Source organism: Notamacropus eugenii, chromosome 4, assembly GCF_028372415.1.
Source record: "Notamacropus eugenii isolate mMacEug1 chromosome 4, mMacEug1.pri_v2, whole genome shotgun sequence".
NCBI lineage: Eukaryota > Metazoa > Chordata > Mammalia > Diprotodontia > Macropodidae > Notamacropus > Notamacropus eugenii.
The window spans coordinates 69,900,581-69,925,376 of record NC_092875.1 but is presented as its reverse complement, the minus strand read 5'-3'; the positions used below and the strand labels follow the sequence as shown (position 1 = coordinate 69,925,376).

At 44.0% G+C, this 24,796-nt stretch overlaps 1 protein-coding gene across 9 annotated transcripts in view; it reads right to left on the bottom strand.

Moving 5' to 3' along the window:
• LOC140499854 (uncharacterized) overlaps window positions 1–24,796 on the bottom strand; it is a 262,845-nt gene that overhangs the window by 192,388 nt on the left and 45,661 nt on the right. The window contains exon 3 of one of the 9 annotated variants that reach the window (XM_072601752.1): window positions 11,374–12,507. The exons of 5 other annotated variants lie outside the window; for them this stretch is intronic. In XM_072601752.1, coding sequence (XP_072457853.1) covers window positions 11,374–12,507 — 1,134 coding nt within the window. Of the gene's footprint in view, window positions 1–2,759; window positions 2,942–5,848; window positions 9,449–10,829; window positions 11,216–11,373; window positions 12,508–24,796 lie in introns of those variants that run through there. 3 more of the 9 variants (XM_072601757.1, XM_072601751.1, XM_072601759.1) reach the window with 3 other exon arrangements.

Here is a 24,796-nt window from a genome sequence, read left to right as displayed (position 1 = left end):
ATGCATATCATCAGAGGAAGACCTAAAAGTCAAGGCTTCTGCCTCCAAAACCTCCAAAATAAATTTGCGATGGTTTTGGGCCATGGAAGAGCTCAAAAAGGATTTTGAAAATCAAATAAGAGAAGTGGAGGAAAAATTGGGAAGAGAAATGAGAGAGATGCCAGAAAATCATGAACAGCAAGTCAACAACTTGCTAAAGGAGACACCAAAAAAATGCTGAAGAAAATAACACCTTTAAAAATAGACTAACTCAAATGACAAAAGAGGTCCAAAAAGTCAATGAGGAGAAGAATGCTTTAAAAAGCAGAATTAGCCAAATGGAAAAGGAGATTCAAAAGCTCACTGAAGAAAATAGTTCTTTAAAAATTAGAATGGAGCAGATAGAAGCTAATGACTTTATGAGCAACCAAGAAATTACAAAATAAAACTAAAAGAATGAAAAAAATAGAAGACAGTGTGAAATATCTCATTGGAAAAACAACTGACCTGGAAATCCAGGAGATCCAGGAGAGACAATTTTAAAATTATGTGACTATCTGAAAGCCATGATCAAAAAAAGAGTCTAGACATCATCTTTCATGAAATTATCAAGGAAAACTGCCCTGATATTCTGGAACCAGAAGGTAAAATAAATATTGAAAGAATCCACCAATCACCTCCTGAAAGAAATCTGAAAAGAAAAACTCCTAGGAATATTGTAGCCAAATTTCAGAGTTCTCAGGTCAAGGAGAAAAAATTGCAAGCAGTCAGAAAGAAACAATTCAAGTATTGCGGAAATACAATTGGAATAACACAAGATATAGCAGCTTCTACATTAAGGAATCTAAGAGCTTGGAATATGATGTTTCAGAAGTCAAAGGAACTAGGATTAAAAACAGGAATCACCTACCCAACAAAACTGCAAATAATATTTCAGGGGGAAAAGTGGTCATTCAATGAAATAGAGGACTTTCAAGCATTCTTGATGAAAAGACCAGAGCTGATTAGAAAATCTGACTTTCAAACACAAGAATCAAGAGAAGCATGAAAAGGTAAACAGGAAAGAGAAATTATAAAGGACTTACTAAAGTTGAATTGTTTACATTCCTACATGGAAAGATAATATTTGTAACTCTTGAAACTTTTCTCAGTATTTGGGTAGTTGGAGGGATTATAGATATATACAAAAAAAGCCCTCACTTGATCCTCTCAATCTGTCATCACAGATCTCTCCTCTTTCTTGTCAAACTCACAGAAAAAAATAAGTCATTTAAAGTCATTTTTAAAGTCATTTAAGTCATTGCTACCCTCCCTTCTCTCCCCACTCACTCTTGTACCATTTTCAATCTGGCTTCCAACTGCATCACTCCACTGAAACTTCTCTCTCCAAAGTTACCATTGCCAAATCTAATGACCTCTTTTCAATCCTCATCTTCCTTGACTTCTCTGCAGGTGTTGATACCATTGGCCACCATTTCCTCCTGGATAATTTTTGCTCCCTGGGTTTGTTGTGACATTGTTCTTCTTTGGTTCCCTTTCTACTAGTCTGACTGCTCCTCCTCATTCTTCTTTACTGGTTCCTCCTCCATGAACTACCTCACAAACTGTGGATGTCCCCCAGCCATGTCCTTGGCCCTTTTCTCTCTCTCCTCTCCCTCATTTGGTGACCTCATCAGTTTCCATGGGTTGGCTTATTGTCACTACATGGATAACTTCCAGATCTATATATTGTGCTCTTGTCTCTCTACTGAGCTCCAATTCCACATTACGCATTGTTTACTGTACACTTCCACTAACATGTCTTGAAGGTCTAACATGTCTTTGTGTCCAAAACAAAACTTAGCTTTTCCCCCAAAACCACTTCTATTCTGAACTTCCCTCTTACTTTTGAGTAGACCACCATTATTCTAGTCATATAGCCAACCTCAAAGGCATCTTTGACTTCTCACTCACCTTATATATCCAATTACTTGCCAAATCTTGCCAGCTTTACCTTCACATCTCTCATATGATGTCTCTTTTTCTCTACTCACACAGCCACTACCCTAGTTCTGGACTTTATTATCTCTTACCTAGACTATTACAAAAGGCTTTTAACTGGTCTCCTGCCTCTCTGATCCATCTTCTCCATAGCTGTCAAAGGGATTTTCCTAAAGCATATGTCTACTCATGTTGTTGCCTTACTCATAAAACTCAATGGCTCCCTTTCCCCTCTGAGATCAAATATAATCTCCTCTGTTTGGCATTTTGAACTCTTCACAACCTAGTCTCAAACCTTTCCAGCTTTATTACACTTTCCTTCCATACATGCACCAGCCTGACTGCTCATCACACACATCTCCTGTCTCTACTTTTGCATGGCCTAGACTCTCATGCCTAGAACACATTATCATCACTTCTCCATCTTAGAATTTCTAACTTCCTTTGAGATTCAGCTCAAGTTCTACCTTATATAAATGAGGCCTTTCCCGATTAGCTCAGTTGCTACTATATTCTCTCTCAAAAAATCATGTCTGTTTTGTACATAACTCTATATGTACATGTTTGTCTCTACCAATAAAATAAAAGCTCCTTGAAGAAAAAAAAAAAAGAAATAACACTGATAATAGCTGGCATTCCAACAGCCTTATGAGGGTAGGTAGCATTACAGATCAGGAAACTCAGGCAGACTTACTGACTTTTAGGCGGTCACACAACTAGTAAGTATTTGCAGTAGAATTCAAACTGAAGCCTTCCTGAATCCCAAGTCTCAAGCTCTTTCCACCATATCAGCTACTTACAAAGTGGGTGGGATTGGCTGAAAGAGCAGAGTCTGTTCCTGCTTCAGGAACATTGTCCCCTGTGGCTGTAGTCTTGAGGGAGGATGAGGCTGTTGTCTGTACTCCCTGTCTTGTCCATCAGAAAAGCATCCACTAGTGTGGACCCTAAACCTGGGTCCAAGGAGGGTGTGCTCTCCCCTACAGACTTTTTGGTGCCTGCTCCTGTGCCAGTACCATGAGATCAGACAGCACTGTGGGAGGAGAGGCTGCTGAGCTGCTGTCTGCTCTGAAGCCAGAGGTAGCTCCAGGTGTCAAGCTAGCTGTCAGTATCTGCTCTGGAGGGCTAGATCCTCTGCTGGCCTCATCACTACCAGTGCGTTGATGTCCAGTAAGGACTGAAGAGATCAATTTCAAAGGGGTCATGGCTGATCCACTGGTGGTAGCAGGGGTGGGATTTGCAGAGAAAGTCACTGTAGGGCTCTCTCCAATGTCACTGGCAAAGCTGCCTCTGGCCATAGCCAGAGAAGACAAGGCTGTCAGAGGGAGAGCTGAGCTGATCTCTGAGCTCCCAGGAGCTATAGAGTTAAGAGGTGTGACTGATGAACCTGACTGGGTGGTCAGATTGTCTAAGGAGGACAGAATTTCCAGGAAAGAGGTGGTCAGGTGTGTGGCTGTGCTGGTCTGCCCTCCTGCATGTAGGTCAAGATGGTGAGAAGTCGGAACAAACTCTGTGAGTTGGCTCCCAGGTCTCAGGAGTGAGCTATCCATCCCAGGGGCAGGTGAGCCCAGCTCTCCATCCCCAGGAAGAGCTCCCAGTGAGAGTGCAGGAATTGGTAGAATGAGACTCTGTGCCACAGGGAGGGCAGAACCTGCAGTATTCACGGTGACTTGAGCTGTGCTTGGGCACCTTGAGATGACAGAACTCTCTTCAGTATTAGCCACAGAGCTGCTGATGCTGGAGGCATCAAGTGCTGTGTTCAGTGCCAGAGGAGAATGGGTTCTTGTTTCAAGGCCGGCCTCTTGAGCAGCTACTGTGTAGGTTAGGTTTGCGTCACTGACTGAGCCCCTCCTGTGCCTTTCAGGAGAGCTAATCCAGAAGTCAGCTCTACTCTGAGTGGAGAGTGAAGTCCCAGGGGAACCTATACTGTTTCCCAAGTCCAGAGTGCTATCTTCTGTACTGGTCTCAGCCACTTGGGTGTTCATTAATGGCAAATCTGGATTCGACCATCTCATTCTTGCCACAGTCAAGCCTCTAGTGGTGGCCAAAGCTGCAGAGTGAGTGGCCCAGTCAGAAGCAGTGGTCTCTGTGGGACCAGTGGATGGAGAAGGAGTTTCTTTCTGTACTTCAAAGATAACCCTGGTATCCACTATAGTGGAGGATGTGGGGGCAGACATGGAGTATTGCCGGATATCTGTCATGCTGATTCTTTCAAAGCAGGGAGTAGCCAAATGAACCTCAGAGCTGGGATACAATTTTTGAATGACCTGAGGTATGTCTGTGAGCTCAAAGAAAGAGTTAGACCATGTGGTACTCCCTCCTGGCAGATCTGCTGATGTGCCAGTTCTCTGAAGGTCACTAAGAGCAGAGACAGGCAGGGCCTCAGAGCAGGGCCCTCTTCCTACCCTGGCATCCAGCCACTCTGGGGTAGTGGGTAAGGCCAGGGTCAAGGAGGAAGCTGCGGTCCTGCTTGGAACTTTAGTGAACTTGGGCTGTGTGCCTGCATGGGTTGTCCAATAAGAAAGCATCCCTCCAGGTGTTGAAGCAAGAGGGGTAGCTAATGGATTGGGGCCTCCATCCTCAGTGTCTGAGCATGTTGAAGCTTCAGAAGAGGATGCAGCTGGGAGGGCACATAGACTGGCCTCTGCCCCCACACTTGGAAGTTCAGGATGTGGGGAGAGCCCAGGAGAAGGAGACACAACATCCGCCATCTTGCTAGTAGGGGTCAGACTTGAACTTTCAGACCCAAGGACATCTGAGTTCATCTCCTTAGCCACAGGAGTGACCTCTAATGAGGATGATGGAATGAGGGGCTCTGACCCAGTAGGGCTGGTGGCAGTGGCAGTCACAGGGACAGTTGTGACTTCTGCTGTTCTATAAGGCCAAGACACAACTGTGCTGTCTTCAGTAACAGGCAGAGTGCTGCTGGCAACAGATATGTCATCTGTTACTTTGGTTGATTCCAAGGACAGATACATCTTTGCTCCAATGCTAGCCCTTGACATGGTATGGGCTAGAGTCTTACCCTCTGCTCTAAGGTTGGCCCTTGACATGGTTTGCATCAGAATCTTATACACAGTTGAGTCTGGGATGGCCCCTCTAAATGGACTTGTCTTAAGGTCAGTGTTTGTGTCAGTAGTGTCAGATGTCCCAGGGAAAATTGTGCTAGCTTCTAAAAATGGAGCATGACCCGCTGTACTTTCCTGAGCCTCTACAATACTTGAGGAGGCTAAATTTGAACTTGACTCTGCAGTGTCAATGGTGAAGGCTTCAGTGGTGGCCATGATTGACCTCCCAGAGTTAGCTGCCTGCTCAGGAATGATAGTTTCTAGGGGGACAACAGTGACAAGAGAAGCAACTTCCATGGAAGTGGATGTTGTGGTGCCCATAGGGATGGAGTGGTTCACTTCCTCACCTAGAGTGTGAGGGCTAAAAGAGACTGTCCTTTCAGACCAGGAAGTGGCTGGCTGTGCTTTGGAGCTGGTGTGTGGGGAAGTGATATGGGGCACTTCAGTTGGCCCAGAGAAACTATTAGACATCTCATTACTAGACAGGGGCTCTGCACATGGCATTGCCTGCACAGTTGAGGTATCACTCAGAAAAGTAGGAGGCAGGGCAGCTAAGATGGGATCTGTTCTTGCTTGGCCATCCAGTTTCTCTGTGATAGCAGTAGAAATGGTATGTGCCACAGCAAGTGTTGGAGAAGGGTTTGTTTCTGTGACTTTGGCAGAGTGGGTCCCTTGAGCTGTATGTGAAATGTCATCCGAAGTCTCCCTCAGAGCAGAGCCAGCAGGCACTGCCCATGGTCCCTGTCCTTCCATTTCACTGTCTGAAGATGCTAAAACTTCAGATGAGGAAGTAGTCAGGAGGGTAAGTGTACTAACTTTTGTACCTATGCTTTGGAGTTCAGGATGGGATATGGACATGGAACTGGGGATGATTGCAATCTTAGCACTGGGAGTTAGACTTGAACTGGGGGGAGTTGAAGCCATCTCCTCTGTCATAAGCATGTCTCCCAAGAAGGCTATCGAGGCTGATGAAGTGAGGGGATGCTTCAAAGAAAAACTGGCTCTTGTCCCAGACATGGCGAGAGTTGTCACTTCAGTGGTATTGGAGGACCTTGGGGTGGCTGTGCTTTCTCCAGGGGTGGGCACTGGACCCTTGGCGATGGAGGATGCTGCTGTGTTTGGTAGCAGCAAAAACCCTGTCTCTGCTCCAAGACCAGCACCAGATACAGAACTTGGGGTGTGGTCTTGAGTCATGTCGGTAATCGAGCCTGGTTTGAACCATGTGGATCGACTTGACTTGAGGCCAAGGCTAGTATCAATAGACTCAGAGTTACCAGGAAAATCTTTGCTGGTCTCTGAGGCTGGAACACTGCTGGTGCACCTTCCCTGGGGGAACAGAGCACTTGTAGAGGCCAAACTAGAACTTGACCATCTGTGGCCCATGGTGGTGGCCACGGATCGCCCAGAGCTGGTTGTCTGCTCATGACTGGTGGTCTCTGAAGGGCCAAAAGATGGACAGGCAGCTTCCTCCATCTCTTCTCCTGTTATTGCAATGGTCACTGAGCTATCTGAGGACTTAGAGGATGATGAGACAGATGAAGAGAAGTTCACCTCCTCTCTTATAGTGGGGAGGTTAAAAGAGGCCATCCTCTCAGACCAAGAAGTAGTCTGATATACCAGGGAGCCAGAGTGTAGGCGTGTGATGTGGGGTGTTTCTGGGAGCTCAGAGAAGTCATCAAACCCTGTCTCCATACCCTCTTGCTGTTCTGTGAACCATATAGCTTGCACAGTGGTTGGACTATCTCGTGGGACAGAAGATGTTGAAATATCAGACAAGGAAATGGTCCTGGGGATGGCCAAACTAGTCTCTGAACCTGTGCTTGAGAGTTTAGAGTAAGACAGGGACACAAGGCATGTATGACTGCCTGTGATCTTGGTACTGGGGATCACACTTACACTTTCAGTCCTGGGGATAGCCACATTCATCTCCTCTTCTTCATGAGTGACCCCTGATGAAGTTATAGGGGCTGCTGCCATGAGAGGCTGCTGCAAAGAAAGACTAATGTCTGTCCCAGATGTAGCAAGAGCTGAGGTTTTAGTTGCAGGACAGGGTCCTGGGAAGGCTATGTTTTCTTCAGCTGTGGACACAGAGCTGCTGGTAATAGAAGCTATTGCTGTGCTTGGTGCCAGGAAAGGGTCTGTCTCTGCTCCAAGATCAGACCCTGTTGTTGTACCTGGAGTATAAGCTTTGGTCACGTAGAAAGAGGACTGTGTTCCGGACACCGTAGGAAGATGTTTCATGTGGATAGTGCTGGTATCTAAAGAGGCAGAGGTCCCAGGGTTAACCATGCTGATTTTCACATCTGGATCACTGTGCGTTGTACTGTCTTCATCCACCAGCATGGTTATAGAAGCCATACTTGGACTTAGCCACTTTCTGCTGATGGTGGGGAGGTCTGAGGTCCCAGCTTCTTCAGAGTCAGATGTCTGTTCAACACCAATGGCCTCTTTGAGAGCCATGATTTGAAAGTTAGCTTCCATTATCCGTGCTCTTGTTATGACAAAGGATATCCAATTGTCCACAGTCATGGAAGATGTAGGGATAGGTAGAGAGGAGTTCTCCTCTGTTTCATTGATAAACTCAAAAGGAGATAGCATGTCAAACCAGGGAGTATCCAGGGACCCTTCAGATGTGCTGCTGGCTCTCCAATTGACCGGAAGTGTGATTTTCGACTGAGAGAATTCACTCAATGCTGTTGTAATCCCCTCTGTGTCCTCTGCACATGCTGCCATTTGCACATTTCCTGAGATATCTTTGTGAGCAGTGGGAGGTAGAACAGTTGTTGTTCCAGTCTGTTCATCCATCCTTTCTTGGTTGGCAGATGGCATATGTGTCAGCACTGAATTGGGGCTTGTTCTAGTGACATTAGCAGTGTTGGTATCTAGGGTTGCTGTAGAGGAAATGTCATCAGGAGAGGTCCCCGCTGAAGCTGATCCAGAAGGTACAACCAATTTCTCTGGAACTCCCATTGGATAGCCTGGGGATGTTGGAACTTGAGGAGAGATGATTCTCCTAGTCTCTACTTCTGTACTTTCAGGACAGGACTCAGTGACCTTGACTTCTGGGAGCAGGCTTGCCCTTTCATCCCTAGGAATAGCTGAAGTCATCTCCTCTGCCACAAGATTGACCCCTGATGCCTGTGACCAAGCAGGGCTTACACTTTCTAACCTAGATATGGTGAGAACCACAGCTTTAGCTGTGGGAGAGGACCCTGGAATGACTGTGCTTTCTCTGGTTGTGGGTATGGAGCCATTGATGGTGGAAACTGCTGCTGTGGTTGGTAGTGAGGAAAAATCTGTCTCTGATCCAAGCCTGGCCTCTGATGCATTACAGGAGGTATGGGATAGAGCTGTGTAGACAATTGAGTCTGTGCTGAAGCCTTTAGGATGACTCACCTTGAAGCCAAGGCTGGTATCAGTAGAGTCAGAAGTACCTGAGGAAATGGTGCTGATCTCTGTGTCTGGAGTATTGTCCACTATGCTTGACCTATCAGTCAGGATGGTTGTGGAGAACCAACTCGGACTTGGCCATGGGCTTTCAGTGTTGGTGAAGGTTGAAGTGGTGCCAATGGATCCTACCGACCTAGAACTTCCATTGGGGGTTGTGGGAACAGTGGATGGAGAGGTTTCTTCACTTATCTCAGCAATAGAAAAGCTGCTACCTGAGCCAGAGGGTGAGGGGACCATAGTGGAGTGACTGCAGAGAAGAAAGGGAAGTGTGTCCTTTTCCAAGGGAGGAGCTGGGGCGCCCAGGTAGCTGAGATGCCATGCCTGAGTGGTGACAGGAGTGTCTGGGGGTTCTGTGGAAGTGCTTGACCCTGCCACACTCTCTATTGTCCCTTCAGTGGATGATGTGGTTATACTTGTGTCCCCTCCAGCAGTCTTGGGGATATTGCCTGGTGCAGTAGTAGGTAGGATGGCTGATCCAAATTCGGTTCCTGCCTGGCTGTCTGTCCTTTCTTTGGAGGTGGACATAGTATTGCAGGGGTCTAAAGCGGGGCTCCCCCGGTGACTTTGACACTGAGGGCTGCAGGAGAGGAGGACAGAGGAACAAGGTGCCTGAACTCTGTCTCTAAAGGTGAAACACTGCAAGGCAGAATCAATGGGGGACTGAGGAGTCTGTGCTGGTCCAGGACCCTCACAGGATGTGCCTGCTCGAGGTGTGGAAGAGGAAACTCGTCTTGAAAGGAACACTAAAAACTGGGCCGTTGAGAGGTATGGCTGGGATTGGAAAGACCAAGGTAGTTCTGGAGCCCTGGGTCACTCCTTCTGGTGACGTCTCAGGTGGAGGGGAGATGGTTCCTGTTGGCAGCTTGCTCCTTGGGCTGCCTGTATAGCAGTAAACCCAGTGAGGATGGTGAACTTAATGGCAGCAGGGCCAGAAGATGTCTCCATGATAACTACCTCTGTTGGAGTGTCTGAAATAGAAGCTTCCTCTGTGGAGCCAATCACAGGGATGCTAGAGGGCTCCAAGAATTCTCTGGTCATAGGAGAGGTAGCCATGGAACCTTCTGTCCACCAATGGCTGCTGGGCAGGCCTGGGACTAGAAGAGTGATCTAATTGGGTACTACGGAAGGTTTATAGGGTATAAGGCATGGGGAAGGGGGGAGTTTTGCCTGACCATATTCTGACCATCAACTCTACTTCCTTTTTGTAAGATCACTTATTACTCAGAGGCATCCCAGCCTCCATAATGCATTGGCACTAGCCCTGAATCAGAAGATTTGGGTTCAAATCCTGACTCTTAGCTTGATGATTTGGGGAAACTCACTACATTTGACCTGGTGAAGGAGCAACCTTGTTATAGCAGCAGCAGCATCAAACCCAAATAGAAACAGACACCTGCAGGTCATATGTTGACTAAGAAAATCACAAATTAACATTATCTATGTTGTATTGTATTTTTTTATTTTCTTAAATATTTCCCAATTACATTTCGATCTGATTCTGATGGAACTGGGAAGTGGGCTATGAATTTGACACTTCTACAAGTCAGACAGTCAGGAGGACTTGGGTTTGAATTCAATTTTAGACAATCAAAACATTTATTAGAAAAAAAGCATTGATTAAGTGCTTATGATGTGCCAAGCACTTAACTAGATGTGTGACCCACAAATCGCTTTATTCATCTCAACTTGAGTATTCATATATATAGATAACGTATTATGTATGTATGTATGTATGTATGTATGTATGTATGTACATATGTATGAGTTCTTTTCTGCCTCTACCAATAAATAGGATCCACTAGGTGGCACCATAGTGCAGAGAGTAAATTTGGCTTCAGACACTAGCTGTGTGACCCTGGGCAAGTCACTTAGCCCTGTTTGCCTCAGTTTAATCATCTGCAAAATTAACTAGAGAAGGAAATGGCAAACCACTGCCAAGATAACCCTAAATGGGGTCACAGAGAGTCAGACAAGACTGAAATGATTAAACAACAATAACAACAAAGCAATAAATCTGTATATTATTACCAAAAAACCAGAAAACAGAAACTGATGGGAGACAAAGTCCTCACAAGACATGCCTCTAGCTGTCATCACCTTCAGAGAAAAATCACTTTCCAGTGGGGGAGAAAAGCATTTATTAAACATCTACTATGTGCCAAGTACTTCTCATTTGATCCTCAGAGCAACAATAAGTGATATTGTTACCCCATTTTACAGATGAGGAAAATGAGGCAGGCAGAATTTAAGCAACTTGCCCAAAGCTAGTAAGTGTCTGAGGCCAGATTTGAACTCAGTCTCAGCACTCCATCCAATCCACCAAACTGCAGCCTCCAAATGGACACTTCTCCTTACCTGTGGGGAGGGCAGTGGATACTTTTGCCAGAAGGTTACTTGTCAGAACTGTCTGGTCACTAGTTCTCGAGAGAGGCTCCATGCCACCTTTGCTACCCGGAGGAAAAGATGTCAGAAGGACCAAGAGTTCATGAAAGACACTAAGGAAATCAAATGGTTCCTGCAGGTCCTAATTTCAAAGAACAGCCCATAACTAGAATGCCTTCCATCCCTCCTTCCCTAGTTCTCCCTGGTTCCAAGTAACTCTACTACCAAAACCCTTTTTCCTGTTGTCCAATATGACACTTACCACAAACCCAGTTATTTAAAGTCACCAGTTCCTGCCAACTGTAAGGAAAAGGTAATTTTGTCACAAGCCCACCCTCCCACTAAGTGTGCAGGGAGACCAGAGGGGCCACTTGGGTCCAGTAGATGTGACTTCAAATATGGACCCTCAGTAAAAACAAGTCAGGGAAGTAGAGTCCTCTTGCTCCAAGGCTGCATCTAAACCCTTCTTTCCACAGCTCCCAAATCTATCCCCTTAAAGAGAAGTTAGGAACCTTACTTCTCAACAGATGAGAGTTGGAAGTAGTAGAATCGGGAGCTGTCTCTTTCCTTGGGGAGCTGTCCTCTCTCACCGTGGTCTCTTGCAGGAGAGATGCTGATGTTGGATGGTTTTCAGTCACAGAGGTAATGATAGATTGTGTGAGTGTTTCTGCAATGTCCACGTGTGGTCCTGTAGTGATACTGATTGTCCTGGCAGCCCCCTGAGGTGGAGTAGCATCATGGGCCACTGTGCTTGTCCAGGATACAGGAGCAATGAAAGTGGGAAAGGTGGATGAGCTTTGGCCCAAAGACACATGGGCAATTTGGTCCATCTCTGCTCCAGTAGACATTCCAGGAGAAGACGAAAGTTCCTGAAATGTGTTAGGATCTCGGGAGGGAGATCCCCTTCTCTGGGAAGAAGGGCCATCTGCAGAGGTAACCACATTCATCTCTGCCTGCTGATCAGTGCTGACAGAAGCTGAGGTCCTTGACAGAGTGGGGACTGAGGTAACTATGGGGCTGGGTACACTCTCTGCCACAGTTCCTGTTGCCAAGGTTGTGAGCTCATTTAGCCTAGAGGGAATCGAGGCAGTTGTGATGGTAGCTGCCCTCCTTGGGGTCATAGTTAAAGGAGTAGACCAAGGCAGGTCTGTGTTTGTCACTCTGCCAGATGTTGTGACATCTATCCTAGAGCCCTTGGGGGAAGAAGAGGATGTGACAGGTGAAATGCTGGGGCCCACTCTGCTGGACATGGTGCCCAGAGATGATGAGCTCTCCCACCATCCTGGGGCTGGAGTAGAAGATAAACTCATCCCAATGCCTGGGACCTTGTATGTGGGAGGGGAAAATGGAGATGTCTGGTCAGTCTTCATAGGGCCATCTGATAAAGATCTTGGTGGCTCTGTGGACACAGGAGCTGTTGAGTTTGGGTTGGATCCAACAGAAGATAAGGTGACAGGTGCACCTGATGAGCCTGAATCCAGAGGTTTAGTTGAAGAAACATTTGGGGGAGTGAAATGACTCCAACCAAGGTCTGGACTTTGATGCTTATGGTGGGATGTGGTGGAAGAAGATGGAGAGGGAAATTTTGTTCCTGCTGTAGTCTCTGGGCCAACTCTGCTTGTCCCTGTGGCTACAGTTATGTTGTTCATATCTGTGGAGGTTGAGATGGTTAGAGTGGATGGGAAAATATATCACTTCTTGTCCCGTTGGCAACTCCTCATTCCTAACCAGTGCTATGACATCAACTCTGGACAAAGTCAGCCTACCCTGACACTGATGCTATTTCCAAGGAGAGTCTGTTCTAGACATAGATGTCCTGAGAAAGGGGGTAGAGTGTCCCCCAGAGAGCCCAGGCCATACCCCTGAAATATTACCAATCTTTAGGTGGAGAATGGGGATGGTGGATGTAGGTGGACCCCAGAAGAATGTCACCTCCACAACCTGGGAAGCTAAGCAAGGGAGAAGAGTATGAGGCTAGAGGAATAACCCAAGGAAGAAGCATCCTGGCCCCTGTAGATATCAGTGCCAGCGCCAAGGCCCCATTAATCCTGCCCTAGTTAGAAGTGAATATCTATCCAGCTTTACTTTCTCCGGTAGACAAAATGATGTAGTGGAAACTGTGTAGAATTTAAGAGCCAAAATCTAGCTGTGGTCTTCACTGCACAAGATTATTGAATCACAAAGCTAGACACAGAAACAAACTCAGAATCCATCTGGCCCAACCCCCACCTTATTTTATTATTGAGGAAACTGAAGCTCAGAGGAATAGCCCCTGGAGTTGCCCGAAGTAACACAGGTCTGGAGTGGCAGAGGAAGCCTTCAAACCCAAGTCTTCTGACTCTAAACATAATGTTCTTTTCATGCACACCGAATCTCATTTGTGACCTCAAATATTTAAGGACTTCTAACATCTCAAAGTATCACAGTACAGAACATACAGGGTGTCCAGGTGAGGAAGACACCTCTGACACAGACTACTCGTGTGCCCCGGAAAAGTCATTGAAACAAAGCTCAGCACCCCACACAATCTGCTACAAGGTGCAGAGCAGGCTTTTATCTGGCTTGGAAGAGGGAGTTTCATAACCCAGGAGTTCCCTTCACCAAGACAATCACAGATCCCCAACAACAAAAGAGTCAGAGGTGGTCTGCCCCTTATTTAAGGGCCCAGTGCTTAAGCTTTCCCATAATTGATGGGTCATCTCTGTTTTATCTAAAGCTCCTCATGCAGGAATGCCCTCCCTAGCCTTGGCCAGAGCAACTCAGAAGAGAGGGGACTCCCTCTGTCCTGAGATAGCCTATTCAAGGGGTATGGGTGGGTGGGTTTAAATGTATTGTTTCATTGATGTAGAGCTTTGGTTGCACAGCACCAGGAGGAGCAGAAACCAGAGCAGGCTTCAAGGGCAGAATCCCTAGCAGCAGCAGCAACTGGCAGATCCCTCAACCCACAGGTGCCAAAGGTCAGTGAGAAGGCTTGTTCAACCAGAGCAAGAAGAGAGCAGGGTCCTCCCCTAGCCCCAGCCCCAGGCAGTGGCAGCAGGAGCCAGGGTCCATTGTTGGTGCACTCAGCTTAAAGCCCCTGGGGGAACTGAGCAGCTGATCTGAACCTCAACCCTGAGTGGCAGCCCTGCCCCCACCTGAAGTCCCTGGAGGAATTGAGCAGTTGATCTGAATCTCATCCCTGAGCATGGTCCTGGGGCATGGCAGAGCTGGAGGCCCCTGAGAAGTAAACTTCCTTGATTGCGCCACCTTGGAGGAACTGAGAACTTACAGGTCCCCAGAATATACCTTACCCTTGACAAAGGACCCAAAAGTAAAGTAACTGGTTGGGAAAATGCCCCAAAAAAGGGAAAAAAATAAGATTACAGAAGGTTACTTGCTTGGTGAACAAGTATTCTCTCCAATCCTTTCCAATGAGGATGAACAATGTTTACCATCAGGGAAAGACATAAAAGTCAAGGCTTCTGCATCCCAAACGTCCAAAATAAATTTGCAATGGTCTCAGGTCATAGAAGAGCTCAAAAAGGATTTTGAAAATCAAGTAAGAGAGGTGGAGGAAAAATTAGGAAGAGAAATGAGAGAGATGCAAGAAAATCATGAAAAGCAAGTCAACAGCACGCTAAAGGAGACTCCCAAAAAATGCTAAAGAAAATAACACCTTTAAAAATAGGCTAACTCAATTGGCAAAAGAGGTCCAAAAAGCCAATGAAGAGAAGAATTCTTTAAAAAGCAGAATTAGCCAAATGGAAAAGGAGGTTCAAAAGCTCACTGAACAAAATCATTCTTTAAAAATTAGAATGGAACAGATGGAAGCTAATAACTTTATAAGAAACCAAGAAATTACAAAACAAAACCAAAAGAATGAAAAAATGGAAGATAATGTGAAATATCTCATTGGAAAAATAACTGACCTGGAAAATAGATCCAGGAGAGACAATTTAAAAACTACGGGACTCCCTGAAAGCCATGATCAAAAAAAGAGCCTAGACATCATCTTTCATGAAATTATCAAGGAAAATTGCCCTGATAATCTAGAACCAGAGGGCAAAATAAATATTGAAAGAATCCACCAATCACCTCCTGAAAGAGATCCAAAAAGAGGAACTCCTAGGAATACTGTGACCAAATTCCAGAGTTCCTCTTGCAAGTAGCTAGAAAGAAACAATTCAAGTACTGTGGAAATGCAATCAGGATAACACAAGATTTAGCAACTTCTACATTAAGGGATTGAAGGGCTTGGAATAGGATATTCCAGAAGTCATTAATCCAGAAGGATTAAAACCAAGAATCATTACCTAGCAAAACTGAGCATAATATTTCAGGGGAAAAAGTGGTCATTCAATGAAATAGAGGACTTTCAAACATTCTTGATGTAAAGACCAGAGCTGAAAAGAAAATTTGGCTTTCAAACACAAGAATCAAGAGAAGCATGAAAAGAATCACAAGGGACTTAGTAAAGTTGAACTGCTTACATTCCTACATGGAAAGATAATATATGTAACTCTTGAAATTTTTCTCAGTATCTGAGTAGGTGGAGGGATTACACAGAGAGAGAGAGAGAAAGAGAGAGAGAGATAGCACAGGGTGAGTTGAATAGGAAGGGGTCATATCAAAAAAAAATAAAATTAAGGGGTGAGAGAGGAACATATTGGGAGGAGAAAGGGAAAAATGGAATGGGGTAAATTATCTCTCATAGAAGAGGCAAGAAAAAGCTTTTCCAATGGAGGGGGAAAGAGGGGAGGTGAGAGGGAAAAAAGTGAAGCTTACTCTCATCACATTTGGCTCAAGGAAGGAATAACATGCACACTCAATTTGGTATGAAAATCTATCTTACACTACAGGAAAGTAGGGGAGAAGGGGATAAGCAGGGTAGGGGGGGATGATGGAAGGGAGGGCAAAGAGGAGGAGGGAGCAATTAGAAGCAAACTCTCTTGGGGAGGGACAAGGTCAAAAGACAGAGTAAAAGAAATGGGAGGCAGGATAGGATGGAGAGAAATATAGTTAGTCTTACACAACATGACTATTATGAAAGTCATTTGCAAAACTACAAATACATAGCCTATATTGAATTGCTTGCTTCTCAGTGGGGATGGGTGGGGAGGGAGGAAGGAAGAGAAGTTGGAATTCAAAGCTTTAAGAACAACTGTTGAGAACCATTTTTGCATACAACTTGGAAATAAAAAATATAGGTAATAGGCTATAGAAATTTATCTTGCCCTACAGGACAAAAGAGAAGATAAGGGAAGGCAGAGGTGTTAGAAGGGAGGGCACATTGGTGTAAGGGGCAATCAGAATGCAATGTGTTTTGGGGTGGGGGGAGAGAGATGGGGAGAAAATTTGGAACTCAAAATTTTGTGGAAATGAATGTTGAAAACTTAAAATAAATAAATAAAAAGGTTCAACAAAAAAGAAAAGAAAAGAAAATCCTTTCTAATACCAAGCTAAAATCCATCTCCTTGTGCCTTTCTCCAGAATGAAAGAATCTCTGAGTTGGAAGGGGCCATTGACTTTAATCTCCCTCTAAAAAAGAATCCTCATTAAACCCTTCTTTTTTCATCTGTAAAATGAGGAACAGGTGCTATGTATCTCTTGACCAAAAGGTGATAGTGTCAAGCTGCAAATTGAGACATAGATATTTTTTGAAGATGGCCACTTTGGGAAAATTTCTTACTTGACTATATACATTTATTCAAAGGACTTTTCCTTTTTTCTCAATGGGGGGAAAGGGAGTAGAGGGAGAAAATAAAGTTTCATTAATTTTTTTCCAATTTCATTTCATTTTGAGATAAGACAAATTGAGGAGATGTGACAAGATTATCCCCTAATATAGTAAGGGGCCCCTGAAGTACCTTTCAGATATAAATCTATGCTCCTAGGAACCTTCAGCCTAGATCAGGCTCTATCTTCTCTTTCCTGTTACTTTGTACATCCAGTACATTCATATACATTCTTGCCTCTAGACCTTCAAGTTCTGCACATTCAATGTCACTGACTATGTGACCTTGGTCAAGTCTTGTTCCTATCTCTAAGCCTCATTATATCATCTACAAAATAAGAGTTGGAGTCAATAATAACTAAGGCTCTTTCCAATTTCCAAAGTCCTGAAAGGCTATGAGCTTTCCTCCTGGAACAATCTTTGTCTTCCCTTCCACTTTCTTTCAACTCCTAGCTCAAGTAATACTTCCTTGATTTATACTGACCCATGGAGAGCTCTCCTTTCCCTGAGCAACTATGTACTGAGAGTCAACTGTAGATATTCAACGGTTTTCCCCTTCTAGTCCTGTCTCCCATTATAATAGTCCCGTAGTGTGACATCATAGTGGAGCATGGAATATTTTACTTGTCAGATTTATGGATAAGTAAAAAATCTATGACCAAACAAGAGATACAGAGCATGACAAGATATAAAGTGGATAATCCGATTACATCAAATTAAAAATAGTTTGTTCAAACAAAACCAATGCAGTCAAGATTGTATAGCAAGTTTCTCTGACAAAAGCCTTGTTTCTCAAATACATAGGGGAACTGAGTCAACCTGATAAGAATACAAATCCTTCCCCAATTGATAAATGGTCAAAGAATATGAACAGGCAGTTTTCAGAAGAAAAAATCAAAACTATCTATAGTCATATGAAAAAATGCTTTAAATCACTATTGATTAGAGAAATGCAAATTCAAACAACTCTGAGTACCACTTCATGCATACTAGATTGACTAAAATGACAGAAAAGCAAAATGACAAGTATGGGAAAGCAGAGACACTAATGTACTGTTGGTGGAGTTGTGAACTGATCCAACCATTCTGGAGAACAATTTGGAACTATGCTCTAAGGGCAATAAAATTGTGCATACCCTTTGACTCAGCAATACCACTACTTTGTCTGTACTCCCAAAGAGATCAAAAAAGAAGGAAAAGGACCCATATGCACAAAAATTTTTACCATAGGTCTTTTTGTGATGGCAAAGAATTGGAAACTGAAGAGATGCCCATCATTTGCAGAATAACTAGACAAGTGGTGATATATGATTGCAATGGAATACTGTTGTGCTATATAAGAAATGAGGAGTAGGATGGTTTCAGAGAAACCTAGAAAGTCTTACACAAACTGATGCAAAGTGTAGTGAGCAGAACCAGAATATTGTACACAGTGACAGCAATATTGTACAATGATCAACTGTGAATGACTTAGCTATTCTCGGCAGCAAAATGACCCAAAACAATAATGAAGTAGTTATGATAAAAAAAAAAATGCTATCCACTTTCAAAGAAAGAACTGAAGGATCTGAATATAGATCAAAATATACTTTTTTTACTTTATTATTTTAGGGGTTTTGGTCTGCATATTCTTTTGCAGCATGACTAATATGGAGATATGTTTTGTATGACTACATATATATAATCTATATCAAATTGCTTGCCTTCTCAATGAGGGACAATGAAAAGGAGAGAATATGAAACAACATTTTTTAAATGAGTGTTACGACTAATGTGGAAATATGATTAATATAATTGTACATGTATAACCTATATCAGATGCTTACTCTCTTGTGAAGAGAGGGAGAAAATTTGAAACTCAAAATCTTATAAAAGTGAATGTTGAAAACTATCTTTACATATAATTGGAAAAAATAAAATGCTATTAAATGGAAAAAATAAAATGAATGTTAAAAAATTTGTTTACATGTAATTGAGAAAAAATAAAATTAAAAATAATCCCATAGTTACAGTGCTTTTAAGGTTTGATCCGATTTGGTTTGTAGTCAGAAAATCTGGAAAAGGACTACCTTAATGACCCAACCCTCTTATTTCACAGTTAAGGAATCTGAGACCCAAAGAGATTGATTGCCAAGGTTACACAGGTAGTAAGCATAAAATCTAACTTTAGAACCCAGGTTCTGCAACCACAAATCCAGAGCTCTTTGGATCCTCTAGTCAAAGAGGGGCTATAGAAATCAGTGTTTGCATGATAGCAGAAGTTATCAATTTTCAGGGTCAAAAGAAAGAGGAAACTTTTTGATGAGGAAGACAATGGACAGGACTCAAGCTACCTTGGTGTCATGACAAGGTTTAAGTCTGTTCCCTTTCAAAGACAGTAACACCTAGGTTCAGCCCCAGATGAGGAGAGAAACAAAAGAAGATATGAAACCCAGGTATGTGGAGATACCAGTCCAATGCTCAGTTCCACCCTGCATCAGTGAAGAGGCCTAAGGGGTTGAAGAGGAAACATGCATAGCAGGGCATGATCCTCCATTTGTGAGCCAACCCAGCACACAACCTAGACTGCAACATTGACCTAAAGGGAGGGGCCTCACCTTTACCCAGTCACAGCTCCAGGGCAGCAAGGATACCTGAGCCCCATTGGGGAGGAAGAAACCATGACTTCTCAATGGGCAGAGGTATCAAGTTCCCCATGCTAATTCCAGTCCCAACTCAGACTCCTCAGAGTAGCGTCAGGAAGGAAGAAGCCCCGGCAAAATGTCCTCCCCATCAGCCACCATCTTCCCCCATGTGTGAGAAAGAAAGCAGGTGCCTCCATGTTCAAGCATACTTGGGGCTCTTTGGAATCCCATCACTTTCTACCCTTACTGGGTATGTCATGGGATTATGAAATTTAGAACTGAAAAGAAGTTTAGAAGTATGGAGGTGTGGAAAGAGGTCATTTCAGTCACATCTGACTCTTGATGACATCATTTGGGGTTTTTTTGGCAGAGATACTGGAGTGGTTTGCCATTTCCTTCTCCAGTTCATTTCACAGATGAGGAAACTGAGGCAAATGGTGAAGTGACTTGCCCAGGGTCACATGGCTAATATGTATCTGAGGCCAAATTTGAACTCAGGAAGACTCATCTTCCTAACTCCAGGTCTCATCACTATGGCGCCACCTAGCTGCCTCCAGCCCTTCACAGACCTGTACTGAAGTCACTCACAAATTGTACAACCTTAGACAAATATCTTCTCCTCTCTCAGATTCAGTTTCCTATTCTGCAAAACAAAGGTGTGTGGTGAAGGTGTGAACTGGTACAAACCATTCTGAAAAGGAATTTGGAATTATGCAAAGAAAATGACAAAAATGTCCACACCCTGGGACCCAGAGATCCCACTGCTAGGTATCTATACCCATTGGTAAAAAGAAAGCCCTCCATCCTTGATGTATACTACAGTATTTATAGCAGCACTTTTTTTGTGAGAGCACAGAAGTGGAAACCAAGTAGATGGTCATCATTTAGGGAAATGGCTAAGCAAATTGCAACAGCTGAATGTGAAAAGTGATAAACATAATGGAGAAACATGGAAAGATGGTTATTAACAAAGTGAAGAAAGTAGAACCCGGAAAATGACAACACCCAATGAAATGGAAGGAGCAACCATCACAAAATAACCAAAACTAAATGTTGAAAGATAATAAAAAGTTTGGCCTTAAAGGAGGGTTAGGAGAGGACACCTCCATCCCACAGTTCCTTTGCAGAGATGGAGGTCCACCCATGCAGACCATTACATATAAAGCCATATTTTAATTTTGATGTGGCATTTGAACTTGCTAAATATTTTTTTATCTTATCCCTCTTTTCTAAAAATAAAAGTTTTTGGTTTCCTGAGATGGAGGGAAGGATATAGGAGGAAATACAGGTGATGAAAAGCACAAGATACCAGTAAAAAATCTGTTTTTTAAAGGATGGCCAATAACATAAAAGGAAAATCACATTAAAAGATCAGAACTCTGATTGTGATGGTGGCCAGTTGTGATTTCAGTGAATTTGATGATAAAAGCCATCCTTCCCTCATCCCCTTGAAAGAGGTAGTGATGGAATGGGAGTGTAGAATAAGGGCTGTGTCGGTGAAGATGCAGCCAAGGATGCTGGCTTCTTTTGTTTAGCTTTATGTCTTGGCTGAGAAGGGATGACTCTGTTAAGGAGCAGGGGAGTCAATGAGGAGGGATAGCTATGGGAAAAGAAAGCATTGGCGTAGGGGACAGTGGTCGAGGAAAGTCCATCACAGGTTGAACTGGGCTGCTCCCATGGAGCTGGATGTGACCGCTGGTTCAGTTGGGACAGACATAATAATAACTATGACTAACAACTATACAGTGCTTACTAGATTTCAGGAAATATGCCCATTTTATAATGATCTCATCTGATAGATGTACTCTGGCTCGACACTGAAAGATGAGAAATAACAATGGTTAATGGACATAGGGCACTTTGGGGTCTGCAAAGATGTTGTCCATTGGCCATCTCGTTTGATCCCTACGTGAGGAAACTGAGGATCAGATATTAGGGAAACTAAGAAATGGAAGATGGCCATGAGTGTGATGAAAAGAGGGATGCATTTGAAGTGAGGGGATCTGGGTTTGAATCTTGCTTCTTGAAACCCCACCAAGTAAAATTCCCACTCTTCAGCCAGGCATTCAAGGCCTTCTATAAACATGCTCCAAATTACCTGTCATGCCCTTAGGGTTTCCTGGGCTTTCCCTTTTCTGGCCCTGGGATAGTTCCACTCCCCTAGTCCTAGAGCCCTTGCTTACCATACCTCCTCCTCCTCATGCAACAAGTGTTTCATTCCTATCCTTCAAGGCTGTAATCAAAGGCCGCTTCTGCCATAAAGTGGCCTTATTCCCATACCCCCTAACTGGAGATGTTTTCTTTCTCATGCAGAGAGGGAGAGAGGGTGTGAGAATGGAGAAGAGGTAGTGAGAAAGAAAGAGAGACAGAGAGAGAGAGAGACAGAGAGAGAGAAAGGAGGAGAGAGCAGAGAGGGAAAGAGGAGAGACAGAGAGAGAGAGAGAGAGAAGACTCAGGGATAATATTAATAACAGTCCATATTTTTCTAGTGCTTTGAAATTTACAAAGCACTTCCCCCACAGCAGCCCCATGAGGGAGGAATTGTAACCCTTCTTGTACCGGTTTTCCAGATGAAGAAACTGAGGTTTGGAGAGGTAAAATAATTTACGTCTAGTCATGCTTCCAGGAAGTGACCAAGTCAGGATATGAACCCATGTTCCTAACTCCAAACCCTGGACTCTAAACCACCTTGCCTCTCAGAGATGTGGGAAGAAAGAAAGAGTTTGGGGAGGAGAAGAGGGCTTAGGAATGATAAGAGGCTGCTAGGTAGTGCTAGGTCTGAAGTCAGAAAGATCCAAGCCACAAGTTGTGCAGCCTTGGGAAAGTTGCTTGACTTCTATCTGCCTCAGTTTCCTCATTTATAAAATGAAGGAAATAGCACCTACCTCCCAGGGCAGTTGCAAGGACCAAATGAGATAATATTTGTAAAGTACACTGAAAACCTTAAAATACCATATAAATGCCAGCTATGATGATGATCATAATAACAATGATGCAGGATGGGTCTGGAATGTACTCCCTCCTCCCTTCACCTCTTAGAGTCCTCTATTTTCCTAAAAAATTCAATTAGATTTAACTTCTCCATGAAGTCTTTCTTGGTCTCCCTCATTCCCCGATTGCCTCCCCATAAAAAAAATAATCACCTTACATTAATTTGAAAATATTTTGTAGTTCCTTAGATGTATATGTCTCACCTGATAAAATGCAAATTCTTTGAGGGCAGAAACTTGTTTCATCCTTTGTCTTTGTGTCACTAATGCCTAGCACATAGTAAGAAGGTATTTTTAAAACGCTTATTAATTGATTGATTTAAAGGATCATAGGTTTTTCATTGGAAGGAATTTTAGAGATCAATTAATCCAATCTCTTCATTTTATACATGAGGAAACTAAGGCCCAGAAAAGTTAAATAACTTTCGATGAGGGGTAGAAAATATAAGGATGGGATGAGAAAGGGGCGATGTGAACAGAAACCTCCTCATTCTCCTCTTCCCTCCACAGGTCAATAATAAGATTAAATTGGGAATTAATTGTATATTCATGTCCACTCTGTTTTTCAGCTCCCTGAGATTCAACAACTCATTTAGGAAACTAGGAAGGAGAGAAAGCCACTAGAAAGTGGAAGGAGAAGCAGGAAATAACTATGGCAGGGACCCTAGAAGGAAGAATGATTGTGACTGGCTCTTTCTGGGCTTTTCCCTCTTGGATAAGATCTGGCCAGGGAAGGCAGTGGTCAGGGAGGAGCCTTTGCCTTGCCCAGGTGTGGCTTTGTGACCAGGGTGACAGATGAGGAGTGAAAGGGTAATACTCTTTCACACATCACCCTACACCTTTCAATTAACATGACAGTTTCCTGATCAGAACATAGGCCAAGGGAATAAAAGAGCAGCATTCTTGTTTACAAAGGATCAAGAAGCCCTAAACAAACAGTCTTTTTCTTCCTGGAGTTATAATGAGTAAGGAGAAAAATAAACTAAAACTCTTCTCCCCAGCTGAGGGCTGAGATAGAACCCATTCCCTGAGATGGCCCTCTTCCCCTGAATGTCCTCCTCTCTCACCCCCTTCCCTTGCCTTTCTGTGGACCTACCACTATTCCTCTGATGGCCCCCTCCGCCATGATTCCTCTGATGTCCTGAGACACCCCCAAACACCCTGAACACATTCTTAAAAGTTCTTCCCAAGCACTGAGTGCCTTAATAGGACAGGACTTGGGTCTCTGATTCTACTTGTAAAGGCAGGAGGTCAAAAAAAGAAGGGACACTAAAGATGACACAGGGAATGCTTCCATAAATCAGAGGCACCTTCTGGAGATGACCTCACTCAGGTCATCAAGCTAAGCATCAAAATTCTTGGATTCTGATTATTTATCTCAAAGCATTCTCAGAAACCCAGATGGACAGAGCAATGTAAATAGCCCTGGAGACCAATGACCGATGGGACTACCCCAAAAAGGATCTATCTGAGTCCCAGATGCATATTCCTAGGAGTATTCATCCAAAACTCACCATGAATATTCCTTAGCAGTGTCTGCCCTTTGGCTAGTGTGAATATAACTGAAGGGTTACCCCATCATACTGTGTTGCTATTCCCAGGGATGCTTGCCTACTGTCCAATGTGAACAGCAAAGGGGAATGTGGATAACTCAAGGGTCTATACGATGTGAATAGTACCAAGAATGCCTGCCCAATAACTAGGGTGTATACCTATGATAGAGGGAACTTCTAATTTTCAGTACAAATTGACCCAATGGTGACCTGCCCAATGTCAATAACCATCAAAGATCTTCCCAGTGTTCATTGGTAATAGCTCTCAGTGGGAGTCTACCCAACGGGATATAAATAGCTTTGAAGAATCTGCACAATTCCCATGGTGTATAACCCGGGGAGGGGTCCCATTGTCTAGTAAGAATAGCCCCCAGATGATTGCCTAATCTGAGAGATCTGGCCAGGGAAGCCAGTGGTCAGGGAGAAGCCTTTGAGAGTAGCACTGACGGTGATGATGATGGTGAGATGTATAGGGAAGTGAAGCATCTAACCCAGCACCCAATGTGAATAACTCTAGAGTGCCTATCCCGTGTCCAGCAGTTGTCTGCACATTGTCCAATATGAGTGAGGTGAGAGGGGGCTGCCCAGTAGCCAGTGTGAAAAGTCAGGGGAGAGAGGATGCCTGTCCATTGTGCAGTGGGAAGAGTCTGTGGAGTGACCTACCCAGTGTCCAGGATGACTAGCTTTTGTAGGGTCTGCTAAATGCCCAACATGATAAATGTTCACCCATTGTCCAAAAGAAGCAGCATGGGGGTGGTCAGCCCTGTGGCCAATGGAAAAAGTCTAGAGGAGGCTCTTCCCAGTGTCCTGGGTGAATAGCCTTAAATGCATCTGCCTGGTGCCCAGTGCCCAGTGTGATTAATCCCAGGGGTCTCCATTGTCCACTGTGAGGAGCCTGATTCTACCCAATATCTATGGCATTATTCAACTCTAAATGAATCCTTTGGGTAAAGACTCCACCTGGGAATGGAGAGGTAAACGTGTCTCTGTTGTGACAACATTATTTGGGGACAGTTCCCCTGATACTTCCCTGACACAAGTAACGTATATAGTCTGTGCA